Source organism: Nerophis lumbriciformis, linkage group LG09 (genome assembly GCF_033978685.3).
Source record: "Nerophis lumbriciformis linkage group LG09, RoL_Nlum_v2.1, whole genome shotgun sequence".
NCBI lineage: Eukaryota > Metazoa > Chordata > Actinopteri > Syngnathiformes > Syngnathidae > Nerophis > Nerophis lumbriciformis.
Genome location: NC_084556.2, coordinates 21,728,251 through 21,748,684, shown reverse-complemented (window position 1 = coordinate 21,748,684; position 20,434 = coordinate 21,728,251). Strand labels below are relative to the sequence as shown.

At 39.5% G+C, this 20,434-nt stretch overlaps 1 protein-coding gene across 1 annotated transcript in view; it reads left to right on the top strand.

Annotated features, from left to right (window-relative positions):
* Nucleotides 1-20,434, top strand: part of pld2 (phospholipase D2) — a 56,737-nt gene that overhangs the window by 33,820 nt on the left and 2,483 nt on the right. Inside the window, exons 6-22 of the mRNA XM_061962249.1 lie at nucleotides 3,971-4,036; nucleotides 4,132-4,190; nucleotides 4,279-4,524; nucleotides 4,613-4,756; nucleotides 5,660-5,743; nucleotides 5,818-5,896; nucleotides 10,096-10,206; nucleotides 10,280-10,492; nucleotides 10,562-10,706; nucleotides 10,787-10,905; nucleotides 13,340-13,453; nucleotides 14,236-14,340; nucleotides 14,708-14,796; nucleotides 14,963-15,076; nucleotides 16,266-16,312; nucleotides 16,560-16,694; nucleotides 19,332-19,485. Coding sequence (XP_061818233.1) covers nucleotides 3,971-4,036; nucleotides 4,132-4,190; nucleotides 4,279-4,524; nucleotides 4,613-4,756; nucleotides 5,660-5,743; nucleotides 5,818-5,896; nucleotides 10,096-10,206; nucleotides 10,280-10,492; nucleotides 10,562-10,706; nucleotides 10,787-10,905; nucleotides 13,340-13,453; nucleotides 14,236-14,340; nucleotides 14,708-14,796; nucleotides 14,963-15,076; nucleotides 16,266-16,312; nucleotides 16,560-16,694; nucleotides 19,332-19,485 — 2,024 coding nt within the window. The remainder of the gene's footprint in view (nucleotides 1-3,970; nucleotides 4,037-4,131; nucleotides 4,191-4,278; nucleotides 4,525-4,612; nucleotides 4,757-5,659; nucleotides 5,744-5,817; nucleotides 5,897-10,095; nucleotides 10,207-10,279; nucleotides 10,493-10,561; nucleotides 10,707-10,786; nucleotides 10,906-13,339; nucleotides 13,454-14,235; nucleotides 14,341-14,707; nucleotides 14,797-14,962; nucleotides 15,077-16,265; nucleotides 16,313-16,559; nucleotides 16,695-19,331; nucleotides 19,486-20,434) is intronic.

Sequence of the window (20,434 nt, the reverse complement as noted above, 5' to 3'; positions counted from 1 at the left end):
ATTCAGGCACTCATTCTGATCACATTAGAACTATTTTTTTGTGCAATGTGAACGACTGCATAAAAAGATCGGATTGAACAAAAAATCTGAATTAGTCATCATAACCTGCAGTTTGAACGTAGCCTCAGACACACACCTTCTGCTTTTCTCACTCTTAAAAGTAAGGACACATTCACAGCTTCACAGACAATTAAAAATTATAAAACTCTTTTTGAACAATACACTTTTCCCCTAAGTCGGTGTTAAAAAAATCCTGCTGACCCCTGCTTTCAGGGAACTATTTGGGATTGCGATATGTAATGCATTTCGTTATTTGGTATGTTGATTACAATTTTGCAATATACAACTATCGTCCACCTCCAGGTCCATGTAGGGACTCTGTACACGGTAATACTAACTCATGGGCCATTCCACTGGACGGTGAAGAGGAAGTACAAGAACTTCCAGGACGTGCATCGAGACCTCTACAACCACCGGATGATGATTCACTTACTGCCTCTGGGAAGGTCAGCACATCTCATTATGCAAATCCCCTAGTGATGGGTTGTTTCAGAAGCACACTAAGTCAGAAGTTTATGTTTAAGGATTCAAATATCTCCCACAGATTTGCAAAGGAGAGGCAGCAGCTGAGAGCCATGTCGGAGGAAATGCCCAGTCTACATGGGACTGAACGGACCAGAAGGACTTCCAGCAAAATGGTATCAGAAAAACACTGTCAGATTCTACACAAATACTAGAATACATACAGTACTTTACTTTCCCGTGACAACTGTCTGGTGCAGGGCTATTCAACTGCCAGCCTGGGACTGACGCCATACTGGCCGCCAGGTTCAGTTCAAACCTAGGAGACAAAACATTTTGGACCCCTGTACACACATTGCCAGATCCTTGACATTTTAACTTAACTAGCAAACATAGAACCTAATTTGGTGATTTACATAATTGAGGCATTCCTTAATATATAATAATGGATTTGATTTATATAGCGCCTGTCTATCAACTAGATACTCAAAGGAGTAGACTAACGGAAGCGTGGGTGCCAATTTGCGCCTATGGCCTCACCGACCACCACCTATCATTCATTCATTCATTCATTCACCAGTGTGAACGGCACTCGGGGAAAGGGTGAAGTGTCTTGCCCAAGGACACAACGGCAGCTATTTGGATGCCAAGAGGCGGGTAGCGAACCTGGAACCCTCAAGTTTCTGGCACGGCCGCTCCAAACACCACGCCACACCGTTCCCTTTAAGAACTTTTTTTCGTAATGTGATTTATGCAACTAAGTTGTTGCTATAGCATGTTTACTTCAGATGCAACCAGTCATAATTTGTTCAACTTCTTCAGTTATACTGAGTGTTCCTCAAGGTTCCATTATAGGTATTTTTTTTTCATCATTGGGCTTTTCAACTGGAGACCCGCGAGCAGTGGCGTGTCCAGACTTTTTTTTCAGGGGTGGCACAAGGTGGTCATTTAGTTTTGCAGGGGTGGCACAAGGGGGTTGCCTAGTTTTGCAGGGGTGGCACCCATAAACCTGTCAGTCTACCCCACAGGCAGCTGTATCTACTATAGTAGCTCACCACCACCCATATGGAGTGAATCTTCTTGTAAGACAATTGCTGACTTTAAGTAATAATGCATCCTAAAGCATTTACATTTGCATTCTGCCAACAAGGTAATATTATATGATATGACAGGTTGTGTAATGTTTTCACTTTGGGAAAATTGCTTATTGGCTTAAGTTAAAGTTAAAGTACCAATGATTGTCACACACACACTAGGTGTGGCGAAATTATTCTCTGCATTTGACCCATCACCCTTGATCACCCCCTGGGAGGTGAGGGGAGCAGTGAGCAGCAGCGGTGGCCGCGCCCGGGAATCATTTTTGGTGATTTAACCCCCAATTCCAACCCTTGATGCTGAGTGTCAAGCATGGAGGTAATGGGTCCCATTTTTATAGTCTTTGGTATGACTCGGCCGGGGTTTGAACTCACAACCTACCGATCTCCGGGCGGACACTCTAACCACAAGTTAAGGACGAAGATGATCCTATGATGTAACTTGGACAATGATGTAAGAACAGCAGAGGTTTAGTTCAGTTTTTATTTTAAGCAATTTTTTTTTTCTTGACACAACCTCTCCGTCATCCAGCTGTTGATTTCTGGTGACTGCTTAAAAGAGAATAAATACGCTACAGATCGTGTTACCTCATTAAAAAGAAAAAGTTCATTCAATGTCTGCGAGGTGACGCTGACGGCATTCAAACCCAAATCATGTGTATTGAAAGGTAGGTGTGTAAACCACTGCGCTACCAGACAATTGCTGTAACAAGTTCAGAATTTAGCATGTCTACAGGTATATTGTTTTGTTTCAATAATGCGTTGTATTGCCCATGGAGCGGTAAACTGCTTGGGCTAAGTTTGCCTTCAAATTGAATATCATGCGCAGTTTTTCTTTCATTCTTTTGGCATTTATAAATATACATTTTTATTCTCTTTCAAGATTCCAAACAGTCTACAACTCTCAAAAGCCCACATTTTCAATGGAGCACGGGCGGTTTATGTGTTGTCGAATCTCTTTGTAATATCTGAACTGCGTCCCGAAGCGGTCTTGTGGTACGACCGCGTATCGAGGCTGGCTTCACACATCATCATTTCCAGCTCTTTCCCTACGTGAAGCATGCCTCGATACACTCTTCGTGGAAACGCCCCCTCCCTGGAAGCCTACGCAAATCTCTTCACGTCACTAGATTACTGGCACCTGCGGGATATCTGCAGACAGAACACCGGCCGCTGTTTTACTATGCTACGTTTTTATTCTTCAAATCGTTTAACCTAGGGGGTGCCCTATCGGATTTTAGGGGTGGCACGTGCCACCACAGGCCACCCCCTAGATACGCCACTGCCCACGAGGTCAGTTAAAAAAACTTGTGAGACTCTCACATTTTTGCAGAAGGTCCTTAAAAACAGCAGCATGCTTCTGTAACTCTAACAAAATAAATATACCAAAATCTAATGTCTACTGTAGAGAATGCTGGTTCTCCAGAATAGACAAAGTAAGACTAATAGTGAAGGGAGAAGTCAGGCCCCCATGGCCTTATCTTTCTGGAATAATGGCCCCCCAAAACAATTTAGTTGAATATCCCTTGTCTAGTGTCTATCTTTCATAGCATAGATCAGACGGCCCGTTAAAACTTTCAATCCGGCCTGCTGGACGCATCCAAATTAGCGAACATTGAAACTGTAGCTGTGAATCTAATGTGCAGTGCCGATTTCAAATTACCGTAAAATCTTGAACTACAAAGTATTCCAATGGTTGGAATTTGCACTTTTGAGTGATATATGGGTTATTACGGTAATCATAGGGACTATGTCACAGCAACGCCAGGCAAACGAGGCACCAAGCAGAGTAGGCGGGGTGTCGGGGACAGGCCCGAAAACAGATTTTTACAACAAAGTTCTGCAGAAAAGAGATATCATATCAGATATGTGCATGTTTTTTTTTTACCATTTGCATTCATGTTTTGCTCTGTTTGTTGCATTTTTGTTGTGTTTAGTTCGCACAAGGAGGTGATATGAGAAGTAAAAGTGTAGTGACGTTCATATGTTTTTATTTTCAGTGTTTTATTATTCATAGTTAATATTGTAAATCCTACATTCATTATTTTTATGTAAATACTGTTATTTATTGTAAAATTCCATTCCGTTTATTGAGGTGGTCTGTCACAATGTTTTTTAGCATTCTGTTAGTCATTATTGTGTGAGTTTGTGTATTAGTGTTTCCTAAATGATACATATTTTTACACACACATCTGCCCCCAGACACATTTTTGTTGTCAATGTAGACCTTGAGTCAAAATAATTGCCCAGGTCGGGCATAGATAGTGTACATAAATGCCAATAACCTGTTTTCTTTTTCCTAAATGTTTTTGTGTTTGAAATAACATTTTGTTTTCTCTTTTTTCCTGCTGCAGAAATACCTTGAGGAGTACCTGAATGGTCTACTGGAGAACAGGTTCTGTAGGAGTGACCGCAGTATGGTAAAAAAGTTAAAATAACACTGACATGAATAGTAATTCTGTTATAATTTCTAGCTGAAACGCATTTGTTATTTTTTCCTTTTCCTTTTTTCAAGCTGGAGTTTCTGTCAGTCGGCGCTCTATCTTTCGTTACCGATCTTGGGCCCAAAGGCTTGTAAGCAGAGACCATTTTTGTGTTAGTGATAAACACAAAGAGTAGGAGCGACTAAGAGTATGTTATCTATTTACTGTACTAATCCCAGGGAAGGACCCATTTTCAAGAGGTCAGGGGGTCACCGCATCCAAGGTCTGAATTGCATCGGCCATCATCAATTCTGCTTCCGCTGGTCTCGCCGCTGGCTGGTGGTGAAAGACTCTTTCCTGTTGTACATGAACCGAGACAATGGCAGCATCAACTTTGTGTTGCTGTTTGACCCAGAGTTCAAAGTGAAAGTGGGCCGTGCTTACTCAGGCACTAAATATGGAGTCTGCATCGATAACTTCACTCGGTAAGTCTGCTCTGTTCGCTGATGGAATGCACATCCTGATGTGGGTCATTTTGTGATTTGGGTGTGTGTGATGTTTGTTTGACTTCAGGAATCTGATTATCAAATGCAGTAGCTACAGACAAGCACACTGGTGGAGTCATGAAATCAACCGGTTAGCAGCAACCTGTGATTTTCTCAAAGTGCAACGCTTTGAGGGGTTTGCTCCTCCACGGGACAACACGCTCAGTAAATGGTATGCTGTCTTTTGTATCTCGTGTGTTTAGGCCATTGGCAATAATACATTTTGTTGGACGTTATATTGTCTCATAATTTATTGCCGATAAAAAATGTTATTGTCAGCATTATTTTAAGACCAAATTAAGCACGAATGTAATCATATTACATACCGTATTTTTCGGATTATAAGTCGCAGTTTTTTTCATAGTTTGGCCGTGGGTGCGACATATACTCCGGAGCGACTTATGTGTGAAATTATTAACACATTACCGTAAAATATCAAATAATATTATTTATCTCGTTCGCGTAAGAGACGAAGCAAATGGCAGCAATCGTCACACACACGTCAGCAATCGTCACTCACACGTCAACCAATAAAAATTCGGCGGGGGAGGGTCATGGCAGAAGTGCATTAGCATGGGATGCTAACTGCTATATGCTATATGCTACTGCTGTAACTATTACAAAATCTGGACTGCATAGAATGCCCGAAACTTTAAATACGTGGACATAGTTTCCGCACGGCCGCTACAATAGAACGCAAACGTTCGTGTGGGTATCGTGATCTGTGTGGCGGCGAAAAGCAGAGTTAAACATTTTTAATTATTAATTATAGTTTTCGATTCACACATGTTAAAAGTGCAATTTCAATGTCAATAATGTGGATTTATTAGAAAAAAAACTATGAACGTTATGGCAAGAAGAACATTTGTTTATTTTAAAATGTTCCCTAAAATACGCATTGAGGCTATAATGTGTGTTTTATCCAATTACTCAATTAACCCAACAAACTAATTGATAAATTACTAAAGTAATCTATTGTTGCAGCCCTTAAAATGAACGCGCTCGGCACCTGATCGCGATGCACGGACTGAACCAACTTTTACCCCAATTGAAGCTGTTTGTTTTGTTGTTGAAGGTATTTGAATGGAAGTGGCTACTTTGCCGACCTTGCTGATGCACTTGAACAAGCTAAAGAAGAAATCTTCATCACGGACTGGTGGTAAGGCTTTTGATGAAGTGCAGTTTGATGGAGAAGCTTGACCTTTATCACACAACTCTGACATTTTCTCCCAGGCTCAGTCCAGAAATATTCCTGAAGAGACCAGCGACCGATAACTTCTGGCGCTTGGATCAACTACTAAAACGCAAAGCAGTGGGTCTTATTTTTGTCTTTCACCATTTCTTAAACTCAATGTAATTAATTTACAGCAGGAGTGTGCAAACATTTTCCAGCCAGGATCGCATACAGAAAAATTTAAAGATGCCACTTTGATACATTTTGTTCATTAAAAGTCAATAGACTGTAGGTCAATCAATATATGCCAAACTATTTGAACAAAACATCCACATTTATACCTATATTTGGGTTATGTAGCAAAGCAAATTAGTGAAATATCTAATCTAAACACCTTGAGATATTTAATTTCTTCCTGTTATTCTTCTGTATACGTGTAATATTATTATTATTATTATTCCACCAACAAAAACTTTTTTAGTGGCTTAACTTGCCTTTTTTTGCAAAAAATGTGGGTATGTCCATCATTTGCAACACACTTGTGCAAACATGACAACTTTCTATCGTGCTACTAAAGTTTTACGACTTTGTTCACGTTTATGCATACAAAGTATTTGAATAGCGGAAATCATTTTCGAAAAATGGAGCACTTTGATTATTAGCGTGAAATGTAAAAGTTTATTTAGTTACGGCAATTCAACCTTTAATATGTCACACCGAGTCAAAGCTAAGATAAAAAGAATGTGGATGGATAAAAGTTTTTAAATTTTTTAAAGCATAGTTGACGATTATTTGAGGTTATCAGTAGATATTTTAGTGAAAAGTTGTTTTAAAAAAAATATGTAAAATGCATTTATTTTTTAAATATGGAGGTTGCTAAACAGGCAGTGACAAGGGGGATTTGGTGCACTTCCATTTTTTTTTTTTTTTTTTCTTTAAACGCAATGTTCAAATCCGGGAAATATTTCACCAATGATGGCGGTGATGGGCTTCACGCTGGCAGAGGGGTTAGTGCATCTGCCTCACAATACGAAGGTCCTGAGTAGTCTTGGGTTCAATCCCGGGCTCGGGATCTTTCTGTGTGGAGTTTGCATGTCCTCCCCGTGACTGCGTGGGTTCCCTCCGTGTACTCCGGCTTCCTCCCACCTCCAAAGACATGCACCTGGGGATAAGTTGATTGGCAACACTAAATTGGCCCTAGTGTGTGGATGTGAGTGTGAATGTTGTCTGTCTATCTGCGTTGGCCCTGCGATGAGGTGGCGACTTGTCCAGGGTGTACCCCGCCTTCCGCCCGATTGTAGCTGAGATAGGCTCCAGCGCCTCCCGCGACCCCAAAAGGGAATAAGCGGTAGAAAATGGATGGATGGATGGATGGATGGCGGTGATAATTCAGTTTTTCTTACTGATACGAAACAAAGTTAGGTATTACTGATATGATTATTGGCAGTTGTCAAAACAAATGTCTTCATTACTTGTTTTCTGCTAAAATACATGTTTATAGTTTGTTTTCAATGAACTGATTCCTACATTACTACAAAACCCAAGACCAGTTAAGTTGGCACGTTGTGTAATTAGTAAATAAAAACAGAATACAATGATTTTCAAATCCTTTTCAACTTATATTTAATTGAATACACTGCAAAGACAAGATATTTAATGTTCCAACTGAGAAAACTTTTTTTTGTTGCAAATAATCATTAACTTAGAATTTAATGGCAGCAACACATTGCAAAAAAGTTGGTACAGGGGCATTTTTACCACTGTGTTACATCACCTTTCCTTTTATCAACACTCTGTAAACATTTGGGAACTGAGGAGACCAATTTTTGAAGCTTTTCAGGTGGAATTTTTACCCATTCTTGCTTGAAGTACAGCTTAAGTTGTTCAACAGTCAGGGGTCTCCGTTGTGGTATTTTAGACTTCATATTGCGCCACACATTTTCATGGGAGACCGGTCTGGACTACAGGCAGGCCAGTCTAGTACTCGCACTCTTTTATTATGAAGCCACGCTGTTGTAACACGTGGCTTGGCATCGTCTTGCTGAAATAAGCAGGGGCGTCCATGATAACGTTGCTTGGATGGCAACATAAGTTGCTCCAAAACTTGTACGTACCTTTCAGCATTAATGGTGCCTTCACAGATATGTAAGTTACCCATGCCATCACATATGCTTGCTTTTGATATTTGCGGCTATAACAATCCGGATGGTTATTTTCTCTTTGTTCCGGTTAAGTTGACTTAAGTCTTTGTATCTTACAGTTTCGTTATTTCATCCGTTGAATGGATAATTCACAATGAGAGAAAGTATTGAGCGGTGATACTGCCATTATCAGCTGCCAGCCACAACAGGAGCAGCTGATTGCATGCACCTGCGCTGATTGGAGTAACCGCAGCCAATCCAGAGGGCGCTTAAAATCAGCTGACAGGTCCTCTTCAAACACTGTCATGTGTGACGTGGGTTACACTTTAATTGCTATTGTGACATCCAGTGGACACATTAAGAACAGCAATTTATTTCGTAAAAAATCCAGTTCATTTCCATATTTAGCAAACTGATCTTGCAGGCCGCGGGCCAGATTAAACCTGTTTGCGGGCCTGATACGGCCGGTGGGCCGTATGTTTGACACCCCTGAGGTAAGATATAGCTTCTGGGTCAGGAGCTAAATTACTTTTGAATTTGTAATGCACAACACAATGCAATAGGACACCAATCTGTACTGCTCAATATTAAAGTGACTTTCTCGAAGGACAATTGTCTGTTTGGTCTGGCTCAACGTAGAGATTTTGGAAAGGTGGAAAAAAAGTTTGTCCCACTGCAGGGTTTGTTAGCGTTTGTAAACAGTTTGTCTTTCGTTGTGATTCAATTTCTTTAAGCAGCCCAAGCAGGATACATGAAGCTTTTCCATCAATAATAACTCAGTGTAGCAGAAGCACTCTCATTTTGTTGCCATAGCTTCGGTCCAAGCTCCACATTTACGGCACAAAGTCATGGCGGTCCTGACTCTATCTCTACTGACGACCCTCTCTTCGTGCTCAGCTTACCAGTAGTTTGTCCTCCTTATATTCAGGTTCAAAAAGATAAGGTTCTGACTCCTCATTTGTACAAAATAGCCGTCTATTCCGAGATCTGCCATGATTAGCAAACACAGGCTTTTGTTGCCGGAAGTATAATGAGAAGCAGGAAGTACGTTGAAATAAATGCGCACAGGAAAAAAGTCCCGGTAATGTTTAAAATGACCAAAATTCTGTATATATTGTACATATTACATATTGTTATGATCTTGTCTGTTACTACATTATATATATATATATATATATATATATATATATATATATATATATATATATATATATATATATATATATATATATATATATATATGTACACACTTAAAACGTTGATGGAGGTTTTTGAAGATGGTTAGAGGGCTTAAGGTAACTGGGGACTCCCATTATCTGCATCTTATGAACATTTTTTTTATGTTTAGAATGCAAAAAAAAATACATTGTGTTCTTGTCACGCACAATGATTGTGAACAATAGGCGTGGCGAAGTTGGTAGAGTGGCCGTGCCAGCAATCGGAGGGTTGCTGGTTACTGGGGTTCAATCCCCACCTTCTACCATCCTAGTCACGTCCGTTGTGTCCTTGGGCAAGACACTTCACCCCTTGCTCCTGATGGCTGCTGGTTAGCGCCTTGCATGGCAGCTCCCGCCATCAATGTGTGTGTGAATGGGTGAATGTGGAAATACTGTCAAAGCGCTTTGAGTACCTTGAAGGTAGAAAAGCGCTATACAAGTATAACCCATTTATAACAATAGGGAACATTTAAAAAAAGTGCAGTTTCTCTTTAGGGTTTATGCGGACACTCTTATTGTTAAACTTTTTACTTTGAATAAGTTACTTCTACTTCCAGTTTTGCTTATGTTACGATTGGTAATGCCATTCTCAGTCGTCGTCATTGCCGATGTGAGTTTTCTATGAAAATGTCGCTTATTTTCAAATGCAAAGGTTGATATCTATGCTTACAGTGTTATGCGTCATAGACAATTTTTCCTAATTAGCTGATGATGTACTCTGTCAAAAACCGCCACCCATTGATTGTAGTCCTCAGGCAAACACTGGCAGTTCATGATCATCCCTATATTGCTTACTTGCGATACAGGACATATTTGCATGGTATCTTGAGATCGATATAATCACTGTTGTTTAGTTCTCAAAATCTTTGTGGTCTTCCGATTTAGCCTTTTTTTTAAAATTTTTTTTAGAATTTTTAGTTTCATGTATACTTTCAGTTATTTATTTTCATTTGTCAGCTCCTCTTTTTTTATGCTGCAGGAACAAGGAGTCAAAGTGTGTATTATGCTTTACAAAGAGGTAGAGCTCGCACTTGGCATCAATAGCGAGCACAGTAAGAGGACTCTCATGGATATGCACCCAAACATTAAGGTCTGTTACCTTTTTGACAAGCTGTGATTTTATACACCTTAAAAGAATAATTTACAGTTTTTTTATTCAACAGGTAATGAGACATCCTGACCATGTGTCATCTGCGGTGGTCCTGTGGGCTCACCATGAAAAAATGGTGGCCATTGACCAAACGGTAGCTTTTGTGGGAGGAATCGACCTGGCATTTGGAAGGTGGGATGACAGCCAGTATCGGTTAACTGACCTCGGCTCGACAGACACTGCTGAGAAAGGGACAGAGAAGGAGCTACCCCAAGTAGATGCAGATGTAAGACGGGCAGGGATTGGGCGTGTACGTCATGACAAGAAGTATTTTACATTTGCTTCACTTTTCCAGGAGAATGGTGTGGCTGTATCAACGCCAAGTGATAGCCAAAAACAGGAGCTTGTGGACCTGACAGGCAACACCCAACTGTGGCTTGGCAAAGACTACAGCAACTTTATTAGGAAAGACTGGGTCCAACTGGACAGACCGTTTGAGGGTATATGCCCAAAATGAATGTATTAGCGCAGACATACATGATACAATAGTGCTAAAAGGATGGTTGTTTTTATTTTTTAGATAACATCGACCGTACTAAGGTTCCACGTATGCCATGGCGCGACCTGTCATCAGCGCTTCACGGAAGTGCTGCTAGGGACGTAGCTCGTCACTTCATCCAGCGCTGGAACTTCACCAAGGTTGGTTTTGCTTAAATAAAATAAACAAGATAAACCACATAGCCTAAAGCAGTGGTGTCCAAAGTTGAGTTTTGTTGGCCCGCAGCACGTTGTCGAAATTAAGTCAAACAAAAGAGCAGCAGTCTGACAATTTTAACAAGTTAACTCATATGATTAATCACAAAAAATTGGCACATTAACCGTGTATCAACGCTGATTAATCACCCAATTTATTTTGACCACACATGATACTTTACTTAAACCGCTGATGGTTACCTGAAAGGCGTGGGTTGTTATACAGTCAGTAATCACGGCAATGCAAAAGCCAGTGCAAAGATGAGTGAGGAGACTCTGACTGGTGTACTCTGTGACAAATTTTGCTTCAAAATTCACCCAGTTAGTACTTTAGATGATACTGCTACAAAGTTTTGAGCAAACAAACTATGTATATTTTATTGAAAAAAAAATGTTAAAAATTGTGTATGACATTTTGACATTAAAAGGCATTTGTGTCAAAATATTGGGGTATTTGTTTAAGTTTATTTAAATTAATCAAGCAAGTAATTTACTGTGATTAATCATCCATCCATCCATTTTCTACCGCTTATTCCCTTTGGGGTCGCGGGAGGCGCTGGAGCCTATCTCAGCTACAATCGGGCGGAATGCGGGGTACACCCTGGACAAGTCGCCACCTCATCGCAGGGGCATAATTGATCACAATTAAAAAATGTGATTAATCGAATTTAAAAAAATCCTCATTTGACAGCACTTGTAAGAGTGTAAGAAAAAACGTAATGTAACGAGATAAAGCTAACATAACATCCCTCTCTCTCTCTCTCTGTCTGTCTGTGCGTGTGCGTGTGTGTGTGTGTATATATGTAAGTATAGTGTGTGTGTGTGTGTGTGTGTGTGTGTGTGTGTGTGTGTGTGTGTGGGTGGAGCTTTTACACAATATTTTTCTGCACTAGCTTTGAAAATTATTTGATAATATTTTATAAGTTATGTAATGATTTGTATTGACTATGAATAATACACCCCCATATCATCACAGATGCTGGCTTTTCAACTTTGCGCCTATAACAATCCGGATGGTTCTTTTCCTCTTTGGTCCAGAGGACACGACGTCCACAGTTTCCAAAAACATTTTGAAATGTGGACTCGTTAGACCACAGAACACTTTTCCACTTTGTATCAGTCCACCTTAGATGAGCTCAGGCCCAGCGAAGCCGACGGCGTTTCTGGGTGTTGTTGATAAACGGTTTTCGCCTTGCATAGGAGAGTTTTAACTTGCACTTACAGATGTAGCGACCAACTGTAGTTACTGACAGTGGGTTTCTAAAGTGTTCTTGAGCCCATGTGGTAATATCCTTTACACACTGATGTCGCTTGTTGATGCAGTACAGCCTGAGGGATCGAAGGTCACGGGCTTAGCTGCTTACGTGCAGTGATTTCTCCAGATTCTCTGAACCCTCTGATGATATTATGGACCGTAGATGGTGAAATCCCTAAATTCCTTGCAATACCTGCTTGAGAAAGGTTTTTCTTAAACTGTTCAACAATTTGCTCACGCATTTGTTGACAAAGTGGTGACCCTCGCCCCATCCTTGTTTGTGAATGATTGAGCATTTCATGGAATCTACTTTTATACCCAATTATGGCACCCACCTGTTCCCAATTTGCCTGTTCACCTGTGGGATGTTCCAAATAAGTGTTTGATGAGCATTCCTCAACGTTATCAGTATTTATTGCCACCTTTCCCAACTTCTTTGTCACGTGTTGCTGGCATCAAATTCTAAAGTTAATGATTATTTGCAAAAAAAAAAAGTTTATCAGTTTGAACATCAAATATGTTGTCTTTGTAGCATATTCAACTGAATATGGGTTGAAAATGATTTGCAAATCATTGTACTCCGTTTACATTTACATCTAACACAATTTCCCAACTCATATGAAAACGGGGTTTGTATATGAACTTAATAATACGTTTTAGAAATACGGCTATAAATCTGTCACGATGGCGGAGTTCAAAGCAATACTAAAAAAGCAACTATCTCTATCTGCTTTTGAATGGACGCGGCCGCGATACCGCTAAACCGGACTAAAACTATGACAAAGGACATGTTGACTCATTGCTGAAAAGGAGTTTAGCAGAAACAAAGGAGGATTGTATCCATGAGGCAACTCAATCTCTCAAAGTAGAAACAAGCAAACAGCGGCAAAACACGACGACCATGGTGATGATCAGCTACTGAAGTGACCGGTTGCCATAATCATGCCACAAGTCTGCCATAAATATTTAGTATCAAACATCCATCGCATCCACTTATTTTTATTTTCATCCCGCTGGACTTTATCGGGTTCATTGATAATTGTTATTATTTTACAAGATAACAGGATGTTGATTTTAAGAGGGCGGTCGTTAATGATCTGGCTTTCATTTGCTTTGTCTTTCTAGATCTTCAAAAACAAGTACAAAGACGATTTCTACCCTTACCTTCTCCCTAAATCTCATTGTACTGCTGACAGACTTACATTCACTGTTCCTGGGTCCCAGAAAGCCAAAGTACAGGTACTTGTATTTTCTCACACACTAGATGAGGTCACAAAGTTTGATGGAATTTGGTGGACTTTTCAGTAGATCAGTAGAGATATGCTTCTGTGGAACTATGGAAGCGCCTCTTCTTCCGTTCCTTACTTACATGAAACTTTTCAGCAGCACCGGGTTCAGTTGTTTTTGTATTGTGTTTTTTAAGCCCTCACAAATCCATACTTCATCCTATGCATACATTCTCTTATGCCTATGTAGTGAGTTGAAGCTTGTTCCCACACTTTGTTAGTACTATTGTGCAAGTCAGGGTTACTATAGGGAATAGCTCTAAAATAAACTTAACAAAGGTGTTCTATGAAGCCATAGATAAACAAGTGGAAGTGTCACATTTGCTAAACCTAATCTACTTCTAGTATTGATCAAATTACAAGCTCAAGGGGCGTCTTTAAAATTAGAGGGTTAGTATTAAAAGAAGAGGCGGTTGACCGTGTGTCGATCTTGTAACTTGAACCCCATTATTCTGCAGCGTTCTTTCAAGTATCAGGCACAGGTAGCGGGTTTGGTTTCTCCTCTTTGCAGGATTCAGTAACAGTGACATTGAGCTGTATTACATCTGCTTCCTTGTTTGTGCACCTGCTGACTAAACCACACTGGAAGAAAGTAATGTATAGACTTAAATCTTAGTTCTCCTTAGTGTAGACTTAATTCTGGTGGAATATAGGCACATATACAGTAGGAAATAAGCAACAATCAATTAAATTGTGCTGAGAATATATTAGGACGATTCCACGTTATTTTTCCAGGTGTTACGTTCTGCAGATCGTTGGTCGACTGGAACTTGTGAGAATTCAATCCTCAATGCCTACGTCCACACCATCGAAAACAGTCAGCACTACATCTACATCGAGGTAATGAAGGAATGGCTTGTAAATCGACACTAGGAATGTGTATCTGGTCTTTTTATTGATGTGTTAACTTGTTTACCAAAGCAATACAGTATGCATTTTGACTTAATCAAACTAGAAGACCCTTTTTTATTTAACTGCTAATTGGCCTTATTTTATCGCGGTGTTAGGAAGTGTAAGTGTTTTGTGCTGGTTTGCAGTGCAGCGTTCTTCTCAATACTCATTAGTGTCATTCCTGTGACACACTGCAATTCTATTCATGAGGTTTGATGAGTATGAATGCAACCCCACCCTCCTTCCCTGGCAGGAGACTACCTGTTTAAGCCCTCGCCTCATACTGAGCCACCATCTGCTTTTTTTCCCCCATTAGAACCAGTTCTTCATCAGCTGTGCCGATGATAAGACGGTCTATAATGGGATCGGGGATGCCATTGTGAACCGAATCCTGCGGGCTTACAGGTGTGGCACTCTTTTTTTTAGTTTCATACAAATAATATTTACACAATAAGGAAGGATGTGAACAAATCACACAATACAAAACAATTTGAATGAATGTAGTGTTACTCCAATAATAATATAAAAAATTATAATAGAGAATGTTTGTTGTTGTTTTTTTTCTTAACAGAGAGCAAAAGAAGTATAGAGTGTATGTGGTAATCCCTTTGTTACCTGGATTTGAAGGAGACATCCGTACTGGAGGAGGAAATGCCATCCAAGCCATTCTTCACTTCACTTACAGGTAAGAGTCAGACATTTTTATTCAGTTGTAGTCAATAGGGTCCTTATTTTTCTTTTTCTCTTATTCTCTGCTGTTGCCATTTCGAATAAAAAGTAGCCCATAGTTCTATTTTATATCTCTTAGTAGACTCGATATGTAAGCGCCAAAAACTACAATATGGCTGATGAGGTGACGATTTAGTAGAAGGGGGCTTCACCTGGAAGAGGGTTTAGGCACGTAAGGAGGAGAGCTTATGCATATTAATAAGACTGCCCACAAAACATCACCTTCTGAAGCAACAGGCAGAAGGCGGCTTGAAGATGGTCATTTAACACAAAATCAATTAACATTTTTGATCAAAGCACCACCATTACTTGTTATGTAGACCACAAGAAAGTGTTTTAAATATAGAAAAAAAATCTTAATATGACAGTTTTAAGTCAACCTCTCAGCCAAAGGGGGAGTCGCCCCTTCCGTCTCTTCTCACGCTATTAGGAAACACAAAAAATCAGTAGGATAAATATTATTTTCATCTAAGTTTTGTGACCAGGTGAATCTATTGAATGTTTCTGAAGTTTATATTTGACCATGTCTGGAAAGGTATAGCGGTGACAGCTTCAATATATTTATTTAAACAGTGTATATTTTCAAAAGAGACATTATAAAACTTTTAGGGAGGGCGGGGTGTGGTTTCATTTGCAATCTGGGAACGCCACCAAAAACAAACACCTTGCAGACAGATGCACAAAATGGGTTATAAAATTGACTGTGGAGTAGAATTTACACTAAAGCATATCCAATACATATTATCTAGGCCAGTGATTCTCAAGCTCTATCTAGTGCTACACCAAAAAATCACTAGATTAAAGTACACTGTTTTATTTTCCTATATTCCAACACAGTATTACTGTTCAAACTGTGTCTAATGTGGCCACAAAAAATAAATATAATTGTTAAATAAAACCTCTGTCTTTATTTTAATGAAAACTTAGGTCTACTACGCTACTGTATTTTAATGTTGGTCATTTTGGTGGTACTTGGAGACCAACTTTTTTTAGGTAATACTTGGTGAAAAAAGTTTTAGATCCGCTGATCTAGACCTCAAGGAAGTGTTTTAAATGAAGATTAAAATCATCACAAGTCCCCTTTTATCAAGACATGCATGCATGTATTTCCTTTAGTACACAATTTGTTATTGCTTTTGTTGTAGGACTATATGCCGTGGGGAACATTCCATCCTGTCAAGACTAAGTGAATGTAAGTGATTTATGTTCCAACTTCATAATTCACATCAAATCATTCAATCGCATCTGTCCTCTTGTAACATGTTTCTCTTTTCTTTCTTTTCCTGTTGTCTTTTTAAACAAAGCCACTGATCTTAGGTATCTGCCCATTCTGTCTCCATTTCCATTCTTTGCTTAATTCACATTCATTCCAAGCCCAGTATGTATAATGAATGGGATATTATGTCAGATAAATAATGTGATTCTGTTGTGCCGCCCAGTGGAGGACCGGTGGACAGAGTACATCACAGTCTGTGGGCTGAGAACAAAGTCTGAACTCTCCCAGTCGCTTGTGACAGAACTCATCTACGTTCACAGCAAGACCCTTATCGCTGACGACCGCTGCTACATAATTGGTGAGTTTCACCGCCCACTCATTTTAAATCACAGTATCCCCTTGACCTTGGGACGTCATGTAGATGCTTTGTTAAATATAACTAAAAATAGCAAATGAGTCAAGCGCTGTAATGTTTGTTAATACTTGACAATATATCATAGCTAACATGTCCTCTTTTTTAAAGCAGCATAGGCGAAAATATCTGATGGTATCATCGCCATGTATGTTCATGTTATTTTGTAGAAAAAGTCCAATATTTCAGGGCTGGTAATATTTGAGCTGAGAAAATTCATGAACAACCTGCAGATTTTGTTCTTTCATTGAGTTCGAGTACGATGTGCGATGGCTCTGCTCCAATATTATGCACAATTTTGAAGGTTTCATTCTGTACAATTTCAGTGATTTGTGAATGAAAATGCACTTTGATGTCAGTACATCTACCCGAGTTTTTGGTAGCATATATAATACAATAAAGCTTAATGTAACATTTTATTTTACTTAACATCATTAGACTTGGTAGCTTTAATCATCCAAAATTGACATACCAAAGTTCAAACAGAGATGTGCCCTTATTTGTTTATGAGTGTGACTTGCTTCTTTTATTTAATTATGTCCTATAGCGATCCATATCTTTTAGCCACCACATCCCAATACAGAATTGGATTATACAGGTAAAAGCCAGTAAATTAGAATATTTTGAAAAACTTGATTTATTTCAGTAATTGCATTCAAAAGGTGTAACTTGTACATTATATTTATTCATTGCACACAGACTGATGCATTCAAATGTTTATTTCATTTAATTTTGATGATTTGAAGTGGCAACAAATGAAAATCCAAAATTCCGTGTGTCACAAAATTAGAATATTACTTAAGGCTAATACAAAAAAGGGATTTTTAGAAATGTTGGCCAACTGAAAAGTATGAAAATGAAAAATATGAGCATGTACAATACTCAATACTTGGTTGGAGCTCCTTTTGCCTCAATTACTGCGTTAATGCGGCGTGGCATGGAGTCGATGAGTTTCTGGCACTGCTCAGGTGTTATGAGAGCCCAGGTTGCTCTGATAGTGGCCTTCAACTCTTCTGCGTTTTTGGGTCTGGCATTCTGCATCTTCCTTTTCACAATACCCCACAGATTTTCTATGGGGCTAAGGTCAGGGGAGTTGGCGGGCCAATTTAGAACAGAAATACCATGGTCCGTAAACCAGGCACGGGTAGATTTTGCGCTGTGTGCAGGCGCCAAGTCCTGTTGGAACTTGAAATCTCCATCTCCATAGAGCAGGTCAGCAGCAGGAAGCATGAAGTGCTCTAAAACTTGCTGGTAGACGGCTGCGTTGACCCTGGATCTCAGGAAACAGAGTGGACCGACACCAGCAGATGACATGGCACCCCAAACCATCACTGATGGTGGAAACTTTACACTAGACTTCAGGCAACGTGGATCCTGTGCCTCTCCTGTCTTCCTCCAGACTCTGGGACCTCGATTTCCAAAGGAAATGCAAAATTTGCTTTCGTCAGAAAACATGACTTTGGACCACTCAGCAGCAGTCCAGCTGGTGTCGGTCCACTCTGTTTCCTGAGATCCAGGGTCAACGCAGCCGTCTACCAGCAAGTTTTAGAGCACTTCATGCTTCCTGCTGCTGACCTGCTCTATGGAGATGGAGATTTCAAGTTCCAACAGGACTTGGCGCCTGCACACAGCGCAAAATCTACCCGTGCCTGGTTTACGGACCATGGTATTTCTGTTCTAAATTGGCCCGCCAACTCCCCTGACCTTAGCCCCATAGAAAATCTGTGGGGTATTGTGAAAAGGAAGATGCAGAATGCCAGACCCAAAAACGCAGAAGAGTTGAAGGCCACTATCAGAGCAACCTGGGCTCTCATAACACCTGAGCAGTGCCAGAAACTCATCGACTCCATGCCACGCCGCATTAACGCAGTAATTGAGGCAAAAGGAGCTCCAACCAAGTATTGAGTATTGTACATGCTCATATTTTTCATTTTCATACTTTTCAGTTGGCCAACATTTCTAAAAATCCCTTTTTTGTATTAGCCTTAAGTAATATTCTAATTTTGTGACACACGGAATTTTGGATTTTCATTTGTTGCCACTTCAAATCATCAAAATTAAATGAAATAAACATTTGAATGCATCAGTCTGTGTGCAATGAATAAATATAATGTACAAGTTACACCTTTTGAATGCAATTACTGAAATAAATCAAGTTTTTCAAAATATTCTAATTTACTGGCTTTTACCTGTATATAACACAATACAATTACATTTCCACTGCACATTGTACATCATTTTTAAAAACATGATATGCACATCCATACCTTTAATAAAAAAAATAAAATAAAAAATACAGGAAATTTCCTATATGCTTTGTATTGCTATTTCTTAATATGTCTTTCCCTCAATGTTTGTAGTGAAACCTTTCTCTCCCCACTCAACCACCCATTCCCTTCCAACAAAACAAAACAAAAATAAAACACTCAAAAAGACATAGAGGGAAAAAAAAAGGTTTACAAATAAATACATTTAAAAAAAGGGAAAACAGTCCAGTCTTTTAAAATAAATACAGTAGAAAATTTTTTATGGAAGTAACCGTGTTACAAAAAACAAAGAGGTTGTACCCATTTTTGATCCCAGGATCGGCCAACATCAACGATCGCAGCATGCTGGGTAGCCGAGACAGTGAGCTGGCGGTGTTTGTGGAAGATGAAGACAGAATACCGTCCATAATGGGAGGGGAGGAGTACGAAGCAGGACCTCTTGCGCTTGCTCTGCGCAAAGAGTGTTTCAGGTCAGTAACGACTATGTTGTCATATGTTTTTCCCCAAAACCAAGATGATGATTTTCTAATTTAGGAGCATGTCATTGACACTTGGGGACAGTGTTGCCAAGTCCGCTTATTATAACCGACTTTGGCGTCTAGATTTTTCCAAATTTACTTACAATTATAGTAGTCGAGGGTTCCGTTTTTTGGGGCTTGTTATTTGGGTTTTTCTTTTCTGTATGTGTGGTAGGTAGTTTCTCTTTTCTGCACCACCATTTCCTGGTTATTGTGCCCGCATTTACATTAACTTGGCATGCTCTCAAACACATTTATAACCTATGTACAACAGATATGGATTTGTGGCTTTTTGAAAGAAGCCAGTGTTCTGTGTTGTTCCTCTCAGAGCTTTTTAGAAAACTCTTGTTGTTATATTTGTACTTTTCAGAAGTAAACCAGTGGTAACTCGTTTTTATCATGGAAACAATCAGTAGCAGCAGTTAGATTGGATGAGAATATTTTGAATGTACATTTCCCACAAATATATACTCTATTGGTGGGAATTGTTTGGCTAGTGATGTACTCTGTTTTTTATTGTGGTACAAAGTAGTTTAGGTTATAAACAATATTGAAAATGTGATGATTTTCAACATTCACACAATAAATATCAAATGCAAAAGATGCGTGTATAAAATGTATATTAAGTTAAAGTTAAAGTACAGATTATTGTCACACACACACTAGGTGTGGCGAAATTATTCTCTGCATTTGACCCATCACCCGTGATCACCCCCTGGGAGGTGAGGGGAGCAGTGAGCAGCAGCGGTGGCCGCAGTGAATACAAATAGAAAAAAAATAGGACGTCTGTGTACACTTCTCTTGGTTTAGGCTAACGGACATGTGTTTTAATCAGTCAATCACTATCCTTTATTTAACCAGGTGAAAAAAAGTTAATTAAGATTAAAATCTATTTTCCAAG